The 14,049-nt window shown below is 40.3% G+C and overlaps 1 protein-coding gene across 1 annotated transcript; it reads left to right on the top strand.

The window, feature by feature from the left end:
- Window positions 1-204: 204 nt before the first annotated feature.
- Window positions 205-11,650, top strand: ZDHHC6 (zinc finger DHHC-type palmitoyltransferase 6). The gene is made up of 10 exons (XM_062607897.1): window positions 205-759; window positions 2,738-2,829; window positions 4,846-5,005; window positions 5,954-6,115; window positions 6,706-6,759; window positions 8,240-8,407; window positions 8,727-8,768; window positions 9,160-9,305; window positions 9,394-9,437; window positions 11,072-11,650. Exons 1-10 carry the CDS (start codon window positions 427-429, stop codon window positions 11,173-11,175), a joined length of 1,305 nt encoding a protein of 434 aa, XP_062463881.1. The 5' UTR covers window positions 205-426; the 3' UTR covers window positions 11,176-11,650.
- The last annotated feature ends 2,399 nt before the right edge of the window (window positions 11,651-14,049 follow it).

Here is a 14,049-nt window from a genome sequence, read left to right as displayed (position 1 = left end):
AGGTGTTTCAACCAGCACGGCTCCCTGCTGTCGCCCCGCCACACCTTCGTTTGCGGGCTCGAACTGCAACCCCGGGCGCTCCGGCAGCCCGCTCACACCCTGCAACTCCCGTGGCCTTGGAGGGGAAAGACGAGGCTGCGGCGCGACCGGCAGGACGCTATTTCCCGTCGGGATTCTATTGCCATTGGACTGTTGGGGGGCGGTAGCCGACCCGAAGGCGCCGGCGGGCGGAGGCGAGCGCGGGCTCCGCTCCCTGGGCTGCGGGGCGGGGCTGAGCCCCTGCTGGCCCCGACACCTCCTCTTCCCCTTCCCCTTCCTCACGGCGCTTCCTCTGTGTCGGCTGCCGGCGGGGCTGAGCGTGGCGGGAGCCATGCGTGGAGGTGGCGGCGAGGCGGCAGGAGCAGCGGGCGGGCGGCGGTAGCGGCCATGGACGGGCCGGGAGAGGTGGGCCGGCCACCGGTGGCGGCCACGAACGGGCCGGGAGGGCAGGGCCGGGCGCCGGTAGCAGCCATGGATGGGCCGGGAGGGCTGGGCCGCGTGCGGCGGCTGTGCCACTGGGGACCGCTGGTGGCCCTGGCTGTGGTGGCCGTGTGCTCTGCCACCGCCATGGCGGACGCCGCGCTGTGGTACTGGCCCCTGGATACCGCCGGAGGAAGCGTCAACTTCATCATGCTACTCAACTGGACCGTCATGATCCTTTACAACTACTTCAGCGCCATGTTTGTCGGCCCGGGGTACGTCCCGCTGGGGTGGACGCCGGTAAGTGCTGATTTTCGATCGCTCCTCCCGGGCTGGCTGCGGCGGGTGTGGGGGGACCGGGGGTTCTGCTCTTGCGCCGGGGCCGGCCCTGCTCAGGGGACTGTGTGCAGGGGTCAGGGGGACGGTACAAGTCGCTTGTCTTTTGATGCCGGTGTTTCCCAGCTCCCTTCGAAGGATACAGCCAGCCCTTCGGGCCACTCCTCGCTCCTTATCTTGTTTCAACATCTTAGTGTTTCGCCCCCCTGCTGCTGCTCGCAGCGTGTCCAGTGTGCTCCAGCTCCGTCCATCCCTTCCCTGTTCCGTCAGTTACAGTGATCTGGAGCAGGATGGTAACGTCATTTTACTGGCAGGAGACGTTAAGTTTTATAGCTGCTTCTCAAATCAAAACAACAGGAAACAAGTGCTGCTACCCAGCAATGAGAGCCTCAAGGTTATCGGCATGCTCCTGCCAGCACTGAAGACTTTGCTGCTAGTGATAAGGGTTAGAAGAACTTCATTGAGCAAATCTATTTTATTTTTTTTTATGTGAGCCAGAAAATTTTATCTTTATCTTAACTTACAATAGTGTATTGAACATAAGGTAGAAATTTCCATTTCCTTTGCTTTAGTAATCTTTTGGACGAGTAGTAGTGAAGGACCTACTGATAAAGGCTCAGTATCTCAAGAGAGCTGGCCAGAGTTTGTGGTCCAGTGGCATGAAATGAAGATCAGTGGTAATCACATTTCTATTCATGGAATATTTCTCAGGACAGAGTCTAGCGACAAGAGGATCCTAATGTAATCTAGCAGAATAATTGAGCATTCCACTTTATAAACAGAATATTTTGGCCAGTATTTACTTGCTATGTACAGGTCTCCCAGTCTGTCATTTTGCTGTACTTGGCTCATGGGTTTGTGTGAGAGACGTGGCAAATAACTAATTAGAATCATAGAATGGTTTGGGTTGGAAGGGACCTTAAAGATCATCCAGTTCCAACCCTCTGCCATGGGCAGGAACACCTTCCACTAGAGCAGGTTGCTCCAAGCCACGTCCAGCCTGGCCTTGAACACTGCCAGGGGTGAGGCAGCCACAGCTTCTCTGGGCAACCTGTGCCACTGTCACACCACCCTCACAGTAAAGAACTTCTTCCTAATGTCTAATCTAAATGTATTCTTTTTGAGTTTAAAGCCATTTCTCCTTGTCCTAGTCCTACGTGCCCATGTGAAAAATCCCTCTCCCAAGTTTCTTGTAGGCACCTTTTAGTTATGGGAGGACTGTTATAAGGTATTCTCAGAGCCTTCTTTTCTCCAGGCTGTCTTCCTAGGAGAGGTTCTCCAGCCCTCTGTTCGTCTTTGTGACCTTCTTTGGACTCACTCCAACAGGTCCGCATCCTCTGTATCTTGGGGGCCCCAGAGCTGAACGCAGTACTCCAGTTGGGGTCTCATGAGACTAGAGTAGAGGAGGAAAATCACTTCCCTCAACCTTCTGATCATGCTCCTTGTGAGACAGCCCAGCGTACGGTTGACTTTCTGGGCTGTCAGTGCACATTGCCAGGTCATGCTAGGCTTCTTGTCAACCATAGCTGAACATTAATGCTTGCCAGTACAGCATCTCATTAGTAAGTCCAGATTGGCTCATGGCATAAAATGAAGAGACAAGGTGCAGAAGCTATTTTCAAAAAATTATAAGGGCCTCATACTTTTTTTTTTTTTACTCCCAGAACTTCACTAGGGAGCCCTGCTACTACACTGTTCCTGATGAAAGAACTGTTTATTTCTTTTAGCAACCAGCACTTTCAACAGTGAGAGGTGGCTGTGTTGATATCAAGGAATTATTTCATTATTTCATATTTCCTCATCACCTACCATTAAATAGGGTTGGGTTATGAAACACACCCTGCCAGAAGAAAGCAAAGATGCTTAGGTTAGGAAAGTGTCAAGATGTGTATTGCCAACAGAATTATGTATACATCTAACACAACTGTTCTTCTGTTTAAAGGAGAAATCTCAGGATTGCATGTATCTCCAATACTGTAAAGTGTGTCAGTCTTATAAGGCACCACGTTCACACCACTGTCGAAAGTGTAACAGGTACTATCTTTAAAATTGTTTTAAGTCCATATGAAAGCAGCTTCAAATCTAATGATGAGCTGTTAATATAATTTGTTCTTCCAGGTCTTGTGCACTTTAAAAAGACTTCTGTATGAACACTACTCCTGTTTCAAATATTTCCACTTTGTAGTTACATGATTTCTGTATGGTTTTACTGTGTTTTAGTTTAATGAATAAATCTGTCTTTAACATTTTCTTTTTAGCTTGAAATCATTTCCTCTTAAGAACTTCTCAACAGTATTAACAAAACATTGCAGTACTGTTTCAGGAAAGTGACCCTGTGTAAATACCTAAAAATCTTTCAGGCCTTCATCTGAACATTCACCTGCTCAGGGAGTAGAAAAGCCTATTCTATCATCTTTCCCAATGGGAGTTAAAGATTGATTTGAGTGGAAATTTTGGACTCTTCTTTACTCTTTGCTAAGGTGTTGTTTTGGTAAAGGATGCTTTTATTATAAATAGCTGCACTAGATTTTAATGCAGCTTGAAAAAAGCAAGCCATTTCAGCTGTCTACAGTCTAAGCTGTAGTTGTGTTTATCCTGGGTTTACTGTGCAGATCCTCCTCTGAAGGACTACTGGAGAATGTGGTAAAAGGATATTACAACATGCGTGTTCATTTGTTATTTCTGTAAACACAAGGATGTGCAGTTAGTGTGCTTTTGGGAAGCAGAGACTGAAACTGTAGAGCAGTGCTGTAATTGGCTGTGTCATCCCAAGATTTAAAATTAGACCCTTTTCCTAGAGTGACAGTATTTACCCTGAGGACTGCATAGAAAATGGCAGCAGATCCTGAGTCTTTGCAAAAGCAGGTTCTTAAATTATTTCTCTTGTCAAATAAAACTGAAGACACTGCAGCACATTCTCCAGATCATTCTGACGACATGCTTTAAGAGTTTTCTGCCCCCTCAACTGTGGCTAAAGTAACCTATTCCGCATGTATTTCTAGCCTGTTGCAATGAAGTAGGTAGCTTAAACCATTGCTGAAAGTCTTCTGTACGATGGCAAGTTTCAGTGTATGAATGGAGGTTAACTTCTTGTGGCCCACCTGAATGGGGTGAGACCGAGGAATTTTTTCAGAAGCAGTCATGCTCATAATTATGATTGCATGTTCAAGAAATTCTACAGTGACAATTGAGCTAACAGAGTAATTAATTCTTAAAAGGGAGAAACTGAACTGCCTGTTGGGAATGGACTAGCTTAAAAGATAATAGTAGTTCTAAAACAATTAACTTTTATTTTCATAGAAGCTGGATATTTGTGCAATTCAGTCCTTTGTTTATCAGTTAGATTTGGTGCAGATAAATTGCACTATAATTAGTGACTTTTATACCCATTAAGTAAAATCAGTGCAATTTGGGACGTGGATTATCAGGTGGTTTTTTTTGCACATGTAAGCTACATAAAAACAACCAGCTTTATGTTGAATATAAGAGTGTCTCTAAGGTATTTACTCTTGTTAAAAGGTATTTGAAAAGGTCTTACGGTGGTGTGAGGTCAATACGTAACACTTAATAAAGCTTTCAGAGGGTCTACTGAAAAGAAATTCAGTTCTGCTTGTGAATCTTTATATTCTTTCTTCAAGTAGTTCACAGGGGATTTGGTATTTCATTTCTTTTCCTGGTGTGCTTATTTTAAAGAAATGGCAATAGTTACTACTACTGTGTTGACAGTTCTTACACGACCCATTCTAGGCCTCTGTCTCCTGGCTCTGGAATATGATGCAACTACCAAATTTGAGTAAAGAGGAGGAGGGGTCATAAAGGATGGTATGACCTGGGGGGCACTTCTTGTTTTGCTTTCTTTCACTCTGCAACATGAAATACCATTCTGAATAGCAACAAAAAAAAGAAGTCACTGTGTTAATCTGTCAGAAATTGGTGGGTTTAAATGAATGAATGAAGGTTGAGTAGTAGAAAGTTAGCTGTCTTTTTCTGTGAGCTTTTTGAAACACATCATAAATGTCCTTTATATTAATCGATATTTATTATTCACAGATGTGTCATGAAGATGGATCACCACTGTCCTTGGATCAACAACTGTTGTGGGTACCAGAATCACGCATCTTTCACTCTGTTTCTCCTCTTAGCTCCGCTTGGATGCATTCATGCTTCTTTCATATTTGTTATGACTATGTACACTCAGCTTTACAACAGAGTAAGAAAACATAATTAAATGTTTAAAATATTATTTAAGTCAGATGGATAATATATTTCTGGAAGTATGAGACAATTTGGTTTCCTGAGAAGCAGCATATAGAATTCCTTGTTAATCTCTCAGTATATACTCTTTAAGTTCTGCTCTCCGCCTGTGAGAAGTTGCTTGTCTTAGTCACTGGGAGTTTTCTAGAAACTGAAGACAGTTTCTGAGTAGCACTTTGTATGAAGAGAGACAGGCTGTGTTTTGGCCGGCATAGAAACTAGCTGCTATTTATTTCCAGCAGACAAATTAAATAATATTTATTTTTGCTTACCACTTTTATTAGAATTGTATTCAGTTTTTCAAGGGGGTCTAAAAATAAATTACATTGTGTTTGTTTTTAAATGGAAAAAATTTAACTGCAGCAACAGTAACTAAAGCTTGTTCTAGAATACATCCCTTACCTCAGATCCATGGTTAAGATTATAAACTTCGATTTCAGCCTTCGTGGTTGCAGTGAAGAGCTGGAATATATCTACTGAGTGTAACAGGTGAAGGCTGTGAGAACAATAATGCTGGGGAACTGTTATCTCCAAAAGCTTTTAGAGGAAAACTTGTAGCATTTCTATTGGAAATGAGTTCTGTGTTATGTTAATATATTATATCTGAAACTGGTGAATATGTTAATATGCCAAAGTCCAGATTTTTTTTTGTTGATTTTGGGCCTAACTTGTGGAGCTTGCAAGATGGGGATTTTGGTTTGTTTTCCCTCTAGAGAAGCCCTACATCTAGCAAAGAATGTATTTCTAAAGAAGAAAGGTCTTTTGAATATTTTTTTTTAATTACTCCATTTGCATTATAAAACGTCTGAAGTTGGACACTTAAGAGGCAGATTTTTTTATTGTCAACTTGTTTTGTTTCAGCAGTCAAAATGTTCTAAAGCTGAATGATACATTTCTGTTGCAGATATCTTTTGGGTGGAGTTCTGTAAAGATTGACATGAGTGCAGCCAAAAGAGACCCTCGACCCATTATTCCCTTTGGACTGTCTGCATTTGCTGCATCTTTATTTGCCTTAGGACTGGCATTAGGAACAACTATTGCTGTTGGTATGCTGTTTATTATCCAGGTAAGTTTATGGCTTCTGTTACAAAGAAGTTAAAAGCACTAAGTTGTGCCTGCTTGTGGAGCAGAAACAGAATTTGGAATTGAGATGGGAGTAGCTGTTCATAGCTTATGTTGCTGGGTAAGTTTTTCAGAGGTTTATGTTGCTTTATCTCAGTTCCTCTGTTGTACCACAACCATTTTTTGTGGGAGAACTTAGAGGTGAGAATCTAACACTAAGAGAATATGAGATAGCCTTTATAAACTTTCTGGAAAAGGAAAATACTTGGTATTTCAGGAGTACGTGCCCCTGTCCCTGAGGATAGATACAAACATGCCTAAAGTATTACTTCAAAAGTTTGAAATCTTTGGAAGGAAATAAGTGTGCATTTTAAGCATAAACGGAAATACTGTGTGATAGTGTCTAACTGTATAGTTCTAGAGCATAGCATTAGCATGTGTTTATGCTGAATCTTAATTTTGAGTGGTTTTAAGCCTGTAAAAGTTGCTTTGTTCTTTAAAGCAAACACAATTTGTTAAGTGAAGTTTTCTTTGACTAGCTGATGTATTCCTGCAGAAAATCAACGCTAACTTTGCCTAACACTTTTATTTTAGATGAAAGTAATTTTGACAAATAAAACTTCAATCGAGTCCTGGATTGAAGAAAAGGTAAGCTTTTATTACAGTATTCTTGTACTATATTGTTACAAAGTCTGTTCTGCATAGTTACTGATTTATTGTTTTACCTCTCTGGCTTTAAACCAAAGGTGTCATTTTGTTCACCACTGACTTAATACCTGCAACCAGCTTTTCCTTTACTGTCTCTGAAATTACTTGAAATAGATGATAAATCATTAACTGCATAGAATTTTCTTTTCTTTTTTTTTGGAGAATTGATGTGAACATAACAAAGTATTTGCTTTAAGAGACTTTGCCTATGTACTTGGAATAAGTGGGTGTGTTCAGCTGAAACTTGCGTTGTCTTTGCTTCTCACTATGCCTATCTCTTTAATTGTCCACCTCCCCATTCTAGGTGGCATGTTTGGGCTCAGGATTTTTCTCATTTCCTACTTCTCTGATTAAACTTGAAATGATTTGCCTTCATTTCAAAGAAGTACTGGAAAATAGTGATACCTAATCTTTTCTTCTCTAAATTTCTCTTTGATTTCCGTATCTTTATAGAGATTTTTCTCAAGATTTTTCAAAAGAAATAGAGCCAAGCAGAAGCTAACTTCAGATGAAGCAAAACTGACTCAGCATTTAGAAACTAGTTCAGGGCTACCAGGTTATTTTGTATAAAATCACATACATTTCATTATTACCTCATCTTTCTTTAATTCTGTGTCAAAATTAGCATGAAGATTTTGACTGTGTGTAAGTCCCTAAGCATTGTAATGCTTTCCCTTTGCACAGAATCTAGCTTAGCTGGATCCTAGTCCTATTAGACCTTTTAATAATAGGACAATGGAATATAAGTGAAAGAAAACCCTGTTACAACTATGTAGTAGAATTTGGAGTCATATATTAATATTTTTATTGTAAAATACAGGCTGCTAATATGTCCCTTCTGAAAACTGAACACAGAATGTAATACATGACAATGCAATACAATGCAATAATTACATTATCGCAACAAAGAGGACAAACTCTTCTGTGGCTGCTCCACTAGATGTCATTGTTACTGAGAGAATGGAAAGTTCGTGGCTGCAGATTGTGGGAGATTCAGAGCATTCCTGTGTTCAAAATTCTTGGAGGTGAAATAGGCACTACCGATGTTGAATTATTCTCGCGTTGATTAATCAAAGAATCCCGAGCAGTGGATGCCTTTGTATGCAACTGAGAAATGGTCAGGCATTAGTCCTTAAAAAAAGCCATGAAATAAAATCAGAACTTAGAGTGGATTAATGAATATAGCCAGTTAATTCTGTTGACAAGTTAACCCAAACCAAGCATACTTCAAAATGCTGGTTGTATGCAGGTTTGAAAGCCTGGGTTACTATATCAGGAATATACTGCTCTTGCTTCAAAATGTTTGCCTTTAGGTCTCATGACACATACAGAACTTACGATCCAGTCTTCTTAATGTTTACTGCTGATTGCAGTTTGTAGGGTATATTTTTGTGTACTGTATTTCTTAATTATTTTCCAGGCCAAAGACAGAATCCAGTACTACCAAACGGGTGAGACCTTTATTTTTCCCTATGACATGGGAAGTAAATGGAAGAACTTCAAGCAAGTGTTTACATGGTCTGGGATTCCTGAGGGAGATGGCCTGGATTGGCCAGTAAGAGATGGCTGTCATCAGTACAGTTTGACGGTAATTGATCTTCAGTGATATCTCAAGTTAATCCTCCCCAGTAGCCAATTGCCTGCTTTCCTTTGCAGTAATATACCAGTGTTTTAAATAACCAAAATAGACAGACTAGTAGTATATATATTTATGAAACAAGACTTCTGTCAAATGTTCTCCCATTTTTGATAGACTAAAAAAGTTATGCTTTTGTGAGTGCTTTTAAAGGCTAATGATATTTCCTGTGTTTGTTGAATGGTTTCAATACCTGACTTTATTTTGTTTTGAATGCACAAGTCCTCTTAAAATAAACACTGCCCAAATTTCTATTTGTAATCATTTACAGATAGAGCAGCTGAAACAGAAAGCAGACAAGCGAGTAAGAAGCGTAAGTATTTGTGAAGTTTGGTCTGAAATGACTTTGAAATATCAGTTTAAATAAATGTAAGTAATTGCTGAAACAATTTCTTTATTTTAAACTTAGCAATTAAATAAAGGCTTTGTGTTTCCACACAAACAATATGCTGCAACCTCTGCTTAACTAAACTTAGCATTTAGCTTCCTTTGCCTTTGCTCCTTAGGTGATAATAAACATGCTAATAAAGATGACACTGCTTCATTATTAAGCAGCTAATTAAAAATTTAGAGACGCTCTGACAGCCATTATCATTGTGCTCAAATCTAATAGTATGCTTGAATTGACTTTCTTGGTATGAAACTGTCAGCAAGGCCGTAGCTCCTTATAATAATAGATTGCTACATTGTGTTCAAATTTGTAGGTGCGGTATCGAGCAATAGAAGATTACAGTGGTGTCTGCTGCCCTGTGACTAAAGGTGTTAAAACGTTATTCACAACACCGTGTTCTGAAGAACCAAGAATTGCACTGAGTAAAGGGGATCTGATTTTAGCCACAAGAGGCTTAAAGTTAGTGGCTCCACACCTTAATTTTTGGTTAAAAGAAATATTGAGATGAGTTCTGGCATCTAATTACCTATTACGCTTTCCTCCCCAGCCACTGGATGTATGGTGAGAAGATTCTCGACTCAGCTGCTGATGGTATTATGAAGCAGTTATTTTCACTTTTTGTGTTGAAAATTACAAATCACTTTTATAGTTGTCTAGAAATGTGAACAATATTACATGTTCAGTTCTCAAAAGACATAATGACTGAACTTACTGGCATTAGCTTCTCTCCCCTCTAAAACCACATCCATGTTTTTTTGCATCTAGTAGACTTGCCAGTCTTGAAGTTTATTGAAGGTTGAGTGGGAAGCAGGACACTTCTTCATATTGAAGAAAAAGTTAGACTTTTAGACTCTTAATGAGGTTAATGATTATTTCTTTTTTTGATACTTAAGTAGCATACTTTCTTAAACACATTGAGATTTCCTATCTAAACACCTTTCTCTTGCCTGTGCCTTCTGAAGAGCCTGTAGCCATCCATTGCAGCACTCCAATCATGCAAATCATTTCACCATGTTTCTGTAATGGCAATTATGTCATGATTTCCCTGCTGCACAATGGCTTCCATCTCCTATTTGTTGCCCATGCTGTGGGCACTGGCATAAATGCATTCAAGTTGCTCTGTGGATCTGAACTCCAGCAGTGGCATGCTACCCTGTGGCTCATTTCTAGCAAGCCTGGTGTTATCCCCTTTCCCCTCAAACCTAGTTTAAAGCCTAGTCTATAAACCCTGCTATTTCCTGAGCTTAGCAGCTCACTCCAGTGAACTCTCTCAAACATCAAACCTTAAATGAGTCAGAGAAATGAGAATGGTAGTTGTTTTGTGTTGGTTATTACCAGAAGATATCTGTGCTACATTGACTAGTTTTGGTTTTTAATTGGGTGAAATGGTAGGGAACTGAATGTATACTGAGCGTCTAGATTTGAAATCAATATAACACTGGGATTTTGGAGAACTAGGCTTCAAAAAATAGAGTAAGATTTGTTGAGACTGCATAGCAAAATGCTATAATAATGCCAGAGTAACAAGCTGCACTATAACAAGATGGGAAAATTGATTATTAAGTAGTAGTTCTTCTGAGCAAAAGTGTTAATCTTAAAATGAGTCAACACTTCCAAGAAAGAAAAAAGCGTATAGCTTCTGAGATGCATGAAGTAATCCTTCCATCCTACTCAACATTGGCAGAGACTCAGTTGAAACACTTCCACAAGTAAAAGCAGATACTGCATCTTAAGAAAGAGGAAGATCAGCTGTAAAGGGTCAAGAGGAAAACAATCAGAATAATCATAGTAGAAAATGTGACCTATAAGGGAAGGCTGAAAGAATTGGGATGGCTTGCTGGGAGAGAACAAAGAGGTAGGAGAAGGCCCAGGGTATATACAAATAGTCATCAGCTGTGTGAAAACATGTTGTGGAGAAGGTTGTTAGCTGTTAGCTGCGTCTCTGGTGTGTAGAAAGAGGAGTTGTGAACTTGAACTGTAGTCAGAAAGATTCAGATAGGGTATTAGGAAAGATTTTTCTTAAGGAAAGTAGAGCACTCTGAAAACATTTTAGGCAGTGGAAGAGAACAGATGCATCCCCAGGCAGTGATGTTGGGAATCATTAGATATCCTTGGAGAATAAAATAACCTGGGTGTAACCTTTTGCTATCTCTTCCAATCCTGTGTTTTTCATCTATAGTGGGCCATGTTTTGTTCCAAGTTAATGCAACTTTTCATGTCTTAAGGTGCAATAAGAGAACGAGGCTGGTTCCCTAGGAAATGTGTGGAAAAATGCCAGTATGACTCAGAAACGGATCAACCAGTGGATGGAGAGAAGAAAAACAGATAGCCTTCTCATTTTTTTTAATAAGAAACGGAATTTTTACTTCAGACCACAATCCTTTACTTGAAATTTTCTGCGTATGACTTCAGACTTATGCAATGAATGTGTTAGGACAAGGTTTTCTTTTCCTCGCAGCTGAAAGGGTTGGATATGCCTGTGCCATGGTTTGCAGACTTTTTTTTAACAGTAAATAATTGAAGAAGCCATTCAGTGGATTGCCTTCAAGATGCATTTTCTTCAGCCCAAGTCAGGGTTTTTTTTCTTTTTGCTGTTTCAATTGCATTCTGAGGGTTCATGATTTAGGTGTTTTTCTCAACTGCATCTGATTGTGGTGCACGCTGCACCTCTTTTGTATTTTAATTTCTCTGAAGCTGCCCCTGAAAGCTATAAACATCCGATTCAAATTCAAGATGAAATTTGTTACCTGTGACTTTTAATGATGTGAATTGTCCACCTCAAATAAATGATACGTTCATATTCACTTGTGGATTTAATTGTTTTTAGAGCTACCGAGAACTTGTTTATCGGCATGGGAACGTGAAATGACTGGGAGGTAAAGTGTTGAGAGTTATAAGTCGTTTTCCAAGGTTAGAATGACTGCAGCTCTTGCTGTAATAATATTCTGTGCTTTTAATGGCCAAAACATATAGCCAGCTGTACCTGCTCCCTCTGAAATATGAGTGCATACCCAAGAGACTAGAGTTCTTGATCCATCTTGGAGTGAAAGGAAGCAATAGAGCCAAGAATAAAAATTTTTCTAAGCCTAGTTGCTACTAAGCGATTAACACCTTTTCTGAAGCATATTTATGTAGCCTCTGGTATGAATCATTAGAAGGAAGACCTTAAAATGAAGTAACCTCTACCAGCTGAAGGCTTTCTGAATGTATCCTAAATGCAACAGGTGGTTTTCATAGAATCATAGAATAGTTAGGGTTGGAAAGGACCTTAAGATCATCCAGTTCCAACCCCCCTGCCATGGGCAGGGACACCTTATGCTAAATCGTATCACCCAAGGCCTTGTCCAACCTGGCCTTGAACACTGCCAGGGATGGAGCATTCACAACCTCCTTGGGCAACCCATTCCAGTGCCTCACCACCCTCACAGGAAAGAATTTCCTTCTTATATCCAACCTAAACTTCCCCTGTTTAAGTTTGAACCTGTTACCCCCTGTCCTATCACTACAGTCTCTAATGATGAGTCCCTCTCCAGCATCCCTATAGGGCCCCTTCAGATACTGGAAGGCTGCTATGAGGTCTCTCATAGCAGTTCTCTCATAGTGCAGTTGCATGTCACCTATTGGGAGTACTTGCAATTTACTGTTCTAAACTAATACCTGCTTTACATCCATCTGCATGAGTTTCCTGAGATGAGCATTTCTTAACCGGTATTAAGTGTGTAGAGAAATAACTACATACAAACAAGCCAGCATTTCTCCTGTATGCTCCTACTCTCAGGCTTTTCATCTCCAGCACATTAATGCCAATGGTGAGCCATAATCCTAGGTTGTTTCTCAGCTGTGGCAATGGGGAGTTAGTGATCAGTTTCAGTAGCTTGCAAGCAGATGCTTTGTCCCTCTTGAAATCAAAGCACTTTTTTAGAAGTAGTAGTATACCATTACATGTATAGGAGTGTATCAGACTCCTAGTTTCCCTGCTAGCTAGTAATAGCTGAAAGGCTGTAACTCAGCAGGATGTAGCTATATGGAGTACGAGCAGAAATTAATATGAAGTCTTCCAAACAGCATGGAATACTCTTAGTCTTAACTGCAGTAGTTTCTGTTCAGTGTCTGGAGTGGAGAGCCAAAGATTACAAAAATAAGCTTGTCTCCTAGCTGAAGAAGCTGACAGCTAAGGACCTCTTATTCTTGACTTTGAAATTATCAAATAGCTGTTGTCTATTTTAGCAGGCGGCAATTAGTAGTGTGATAGGAACAGAGTAACAGCACTAATGACCACAGTTGGTTGTTAGCTACTAGGAGGGGCATTTATTTAAGCTGTGGTCTGTTTACTGGGGAGTGGATGTCTTTTAGTGGTTGAAGAACATGGTTTCATCCTGTTGTAGCCATAACTTGAGTCCCACCTCTTCTGTAGCACAGGTAACTGGAGTTTCTGTTGCCCTCCAATTCAAAGAGACTCCATTGTGGAATGCCAGGTGTCTCAGTTCTTCATGAGGAAGAGCCTGGTTACCTTGTACAACAGGTTGTGCAAAAGACTAACCTTGGTATTCTCAGAGCTGCTAACTTTGAGGTGATTACCAACAGTACAAGAAATCAGTGATGAAAAAGTTCTCTCCCCTTCTGAGAGACATCCGATATTAATCCAGATCTCTTAAGAGCAGAGCACATACAAGCTAGTGCTGGAGTTTACGCATTTCCCATATAGTTAGTTTTTCAAATTCTAAGTGGTAAGCAGATGGAGAAAAGAGATCTTCCCATGCTAGGAAGCCAGTGATACTCAGGTTATTTAGTTTTTACAATCAAGTTGCCCAGCTATGCCATTTAAAAATGATTCTTAGAGCTGCCTTGATAGCTTTGATTGAAATAAGAACCTTGTCAAAACCAAATTATGAATTAAGAGACAGTATTTTCCTCTGACTACTTTTCTAGATCAGGAACAGAAGAGACTAACCCGTAGTTATTTAGTTGCAAGCACAGGGGTTTTTTTTCACAGAGATGGAAATAAAATATGCTTAAAAAGTTGTCTTCGGTATACAATGCTTACACTATTTTGAGAGCTGAAATCAGGCAATATCTAATTCATGATGCAGTGCATACAAGTTGTTTCTGATTTGTTAAGTAAAAGGAAGCTATATTTTCAACATTCATATTATGCCTGATGTGAAGCATGTATTAGTCATGGTATCTAATTATTCAGCTTATG

Source organism: Pezoporus occidentalis, unplaced genomic scaffold (genome assembly GCF_034315485.1).
Source record: "Pezoporus occidentalis ecotype Australia unplaced genomic scaffold, CSIRO_AGI_Poc_V1 ctg127, whole genome shotgun sequence".
Classification (NCBI taxonomy): domain Eukaryota; kingdom Metazoa; phylum Chordata; class Aves; order Psittaciformes; family Psittacidae; genus Pezoporus; species Pezoporus occidentalis.
The sequence above is the reverse complement of the archived record's forward strand: the minus strand, read 5'-3'. Positions and strand labels throughout refer to the sequence as shown.

Excerpts from the sequence above, each read along its gene's own strand:
- ZDHHC6 (XM_062607897.1), top strand. The coding sequence starts at position 427 with ATGGACGGGCCGGGAGAGGTGGGCCGGCCACCGGTGGCGGCCACGAAC. Across the intron at positions 8,769-9,159 it reads CAGACAAGCGAGTAAGAAGC|GTGCGGTATCGAGCAATAGA; the intron begins GTAAGTATTTGT and ends TCAAATTTGTAG. Across the intron at positions 9,306-9,393 it reads TTAGCCACAAGAGGCTTAAA|CCACTGGATGTATGGTGAGA; the intron begins GTTAGTGGCTCC and ends TTTCCTCCCCAG.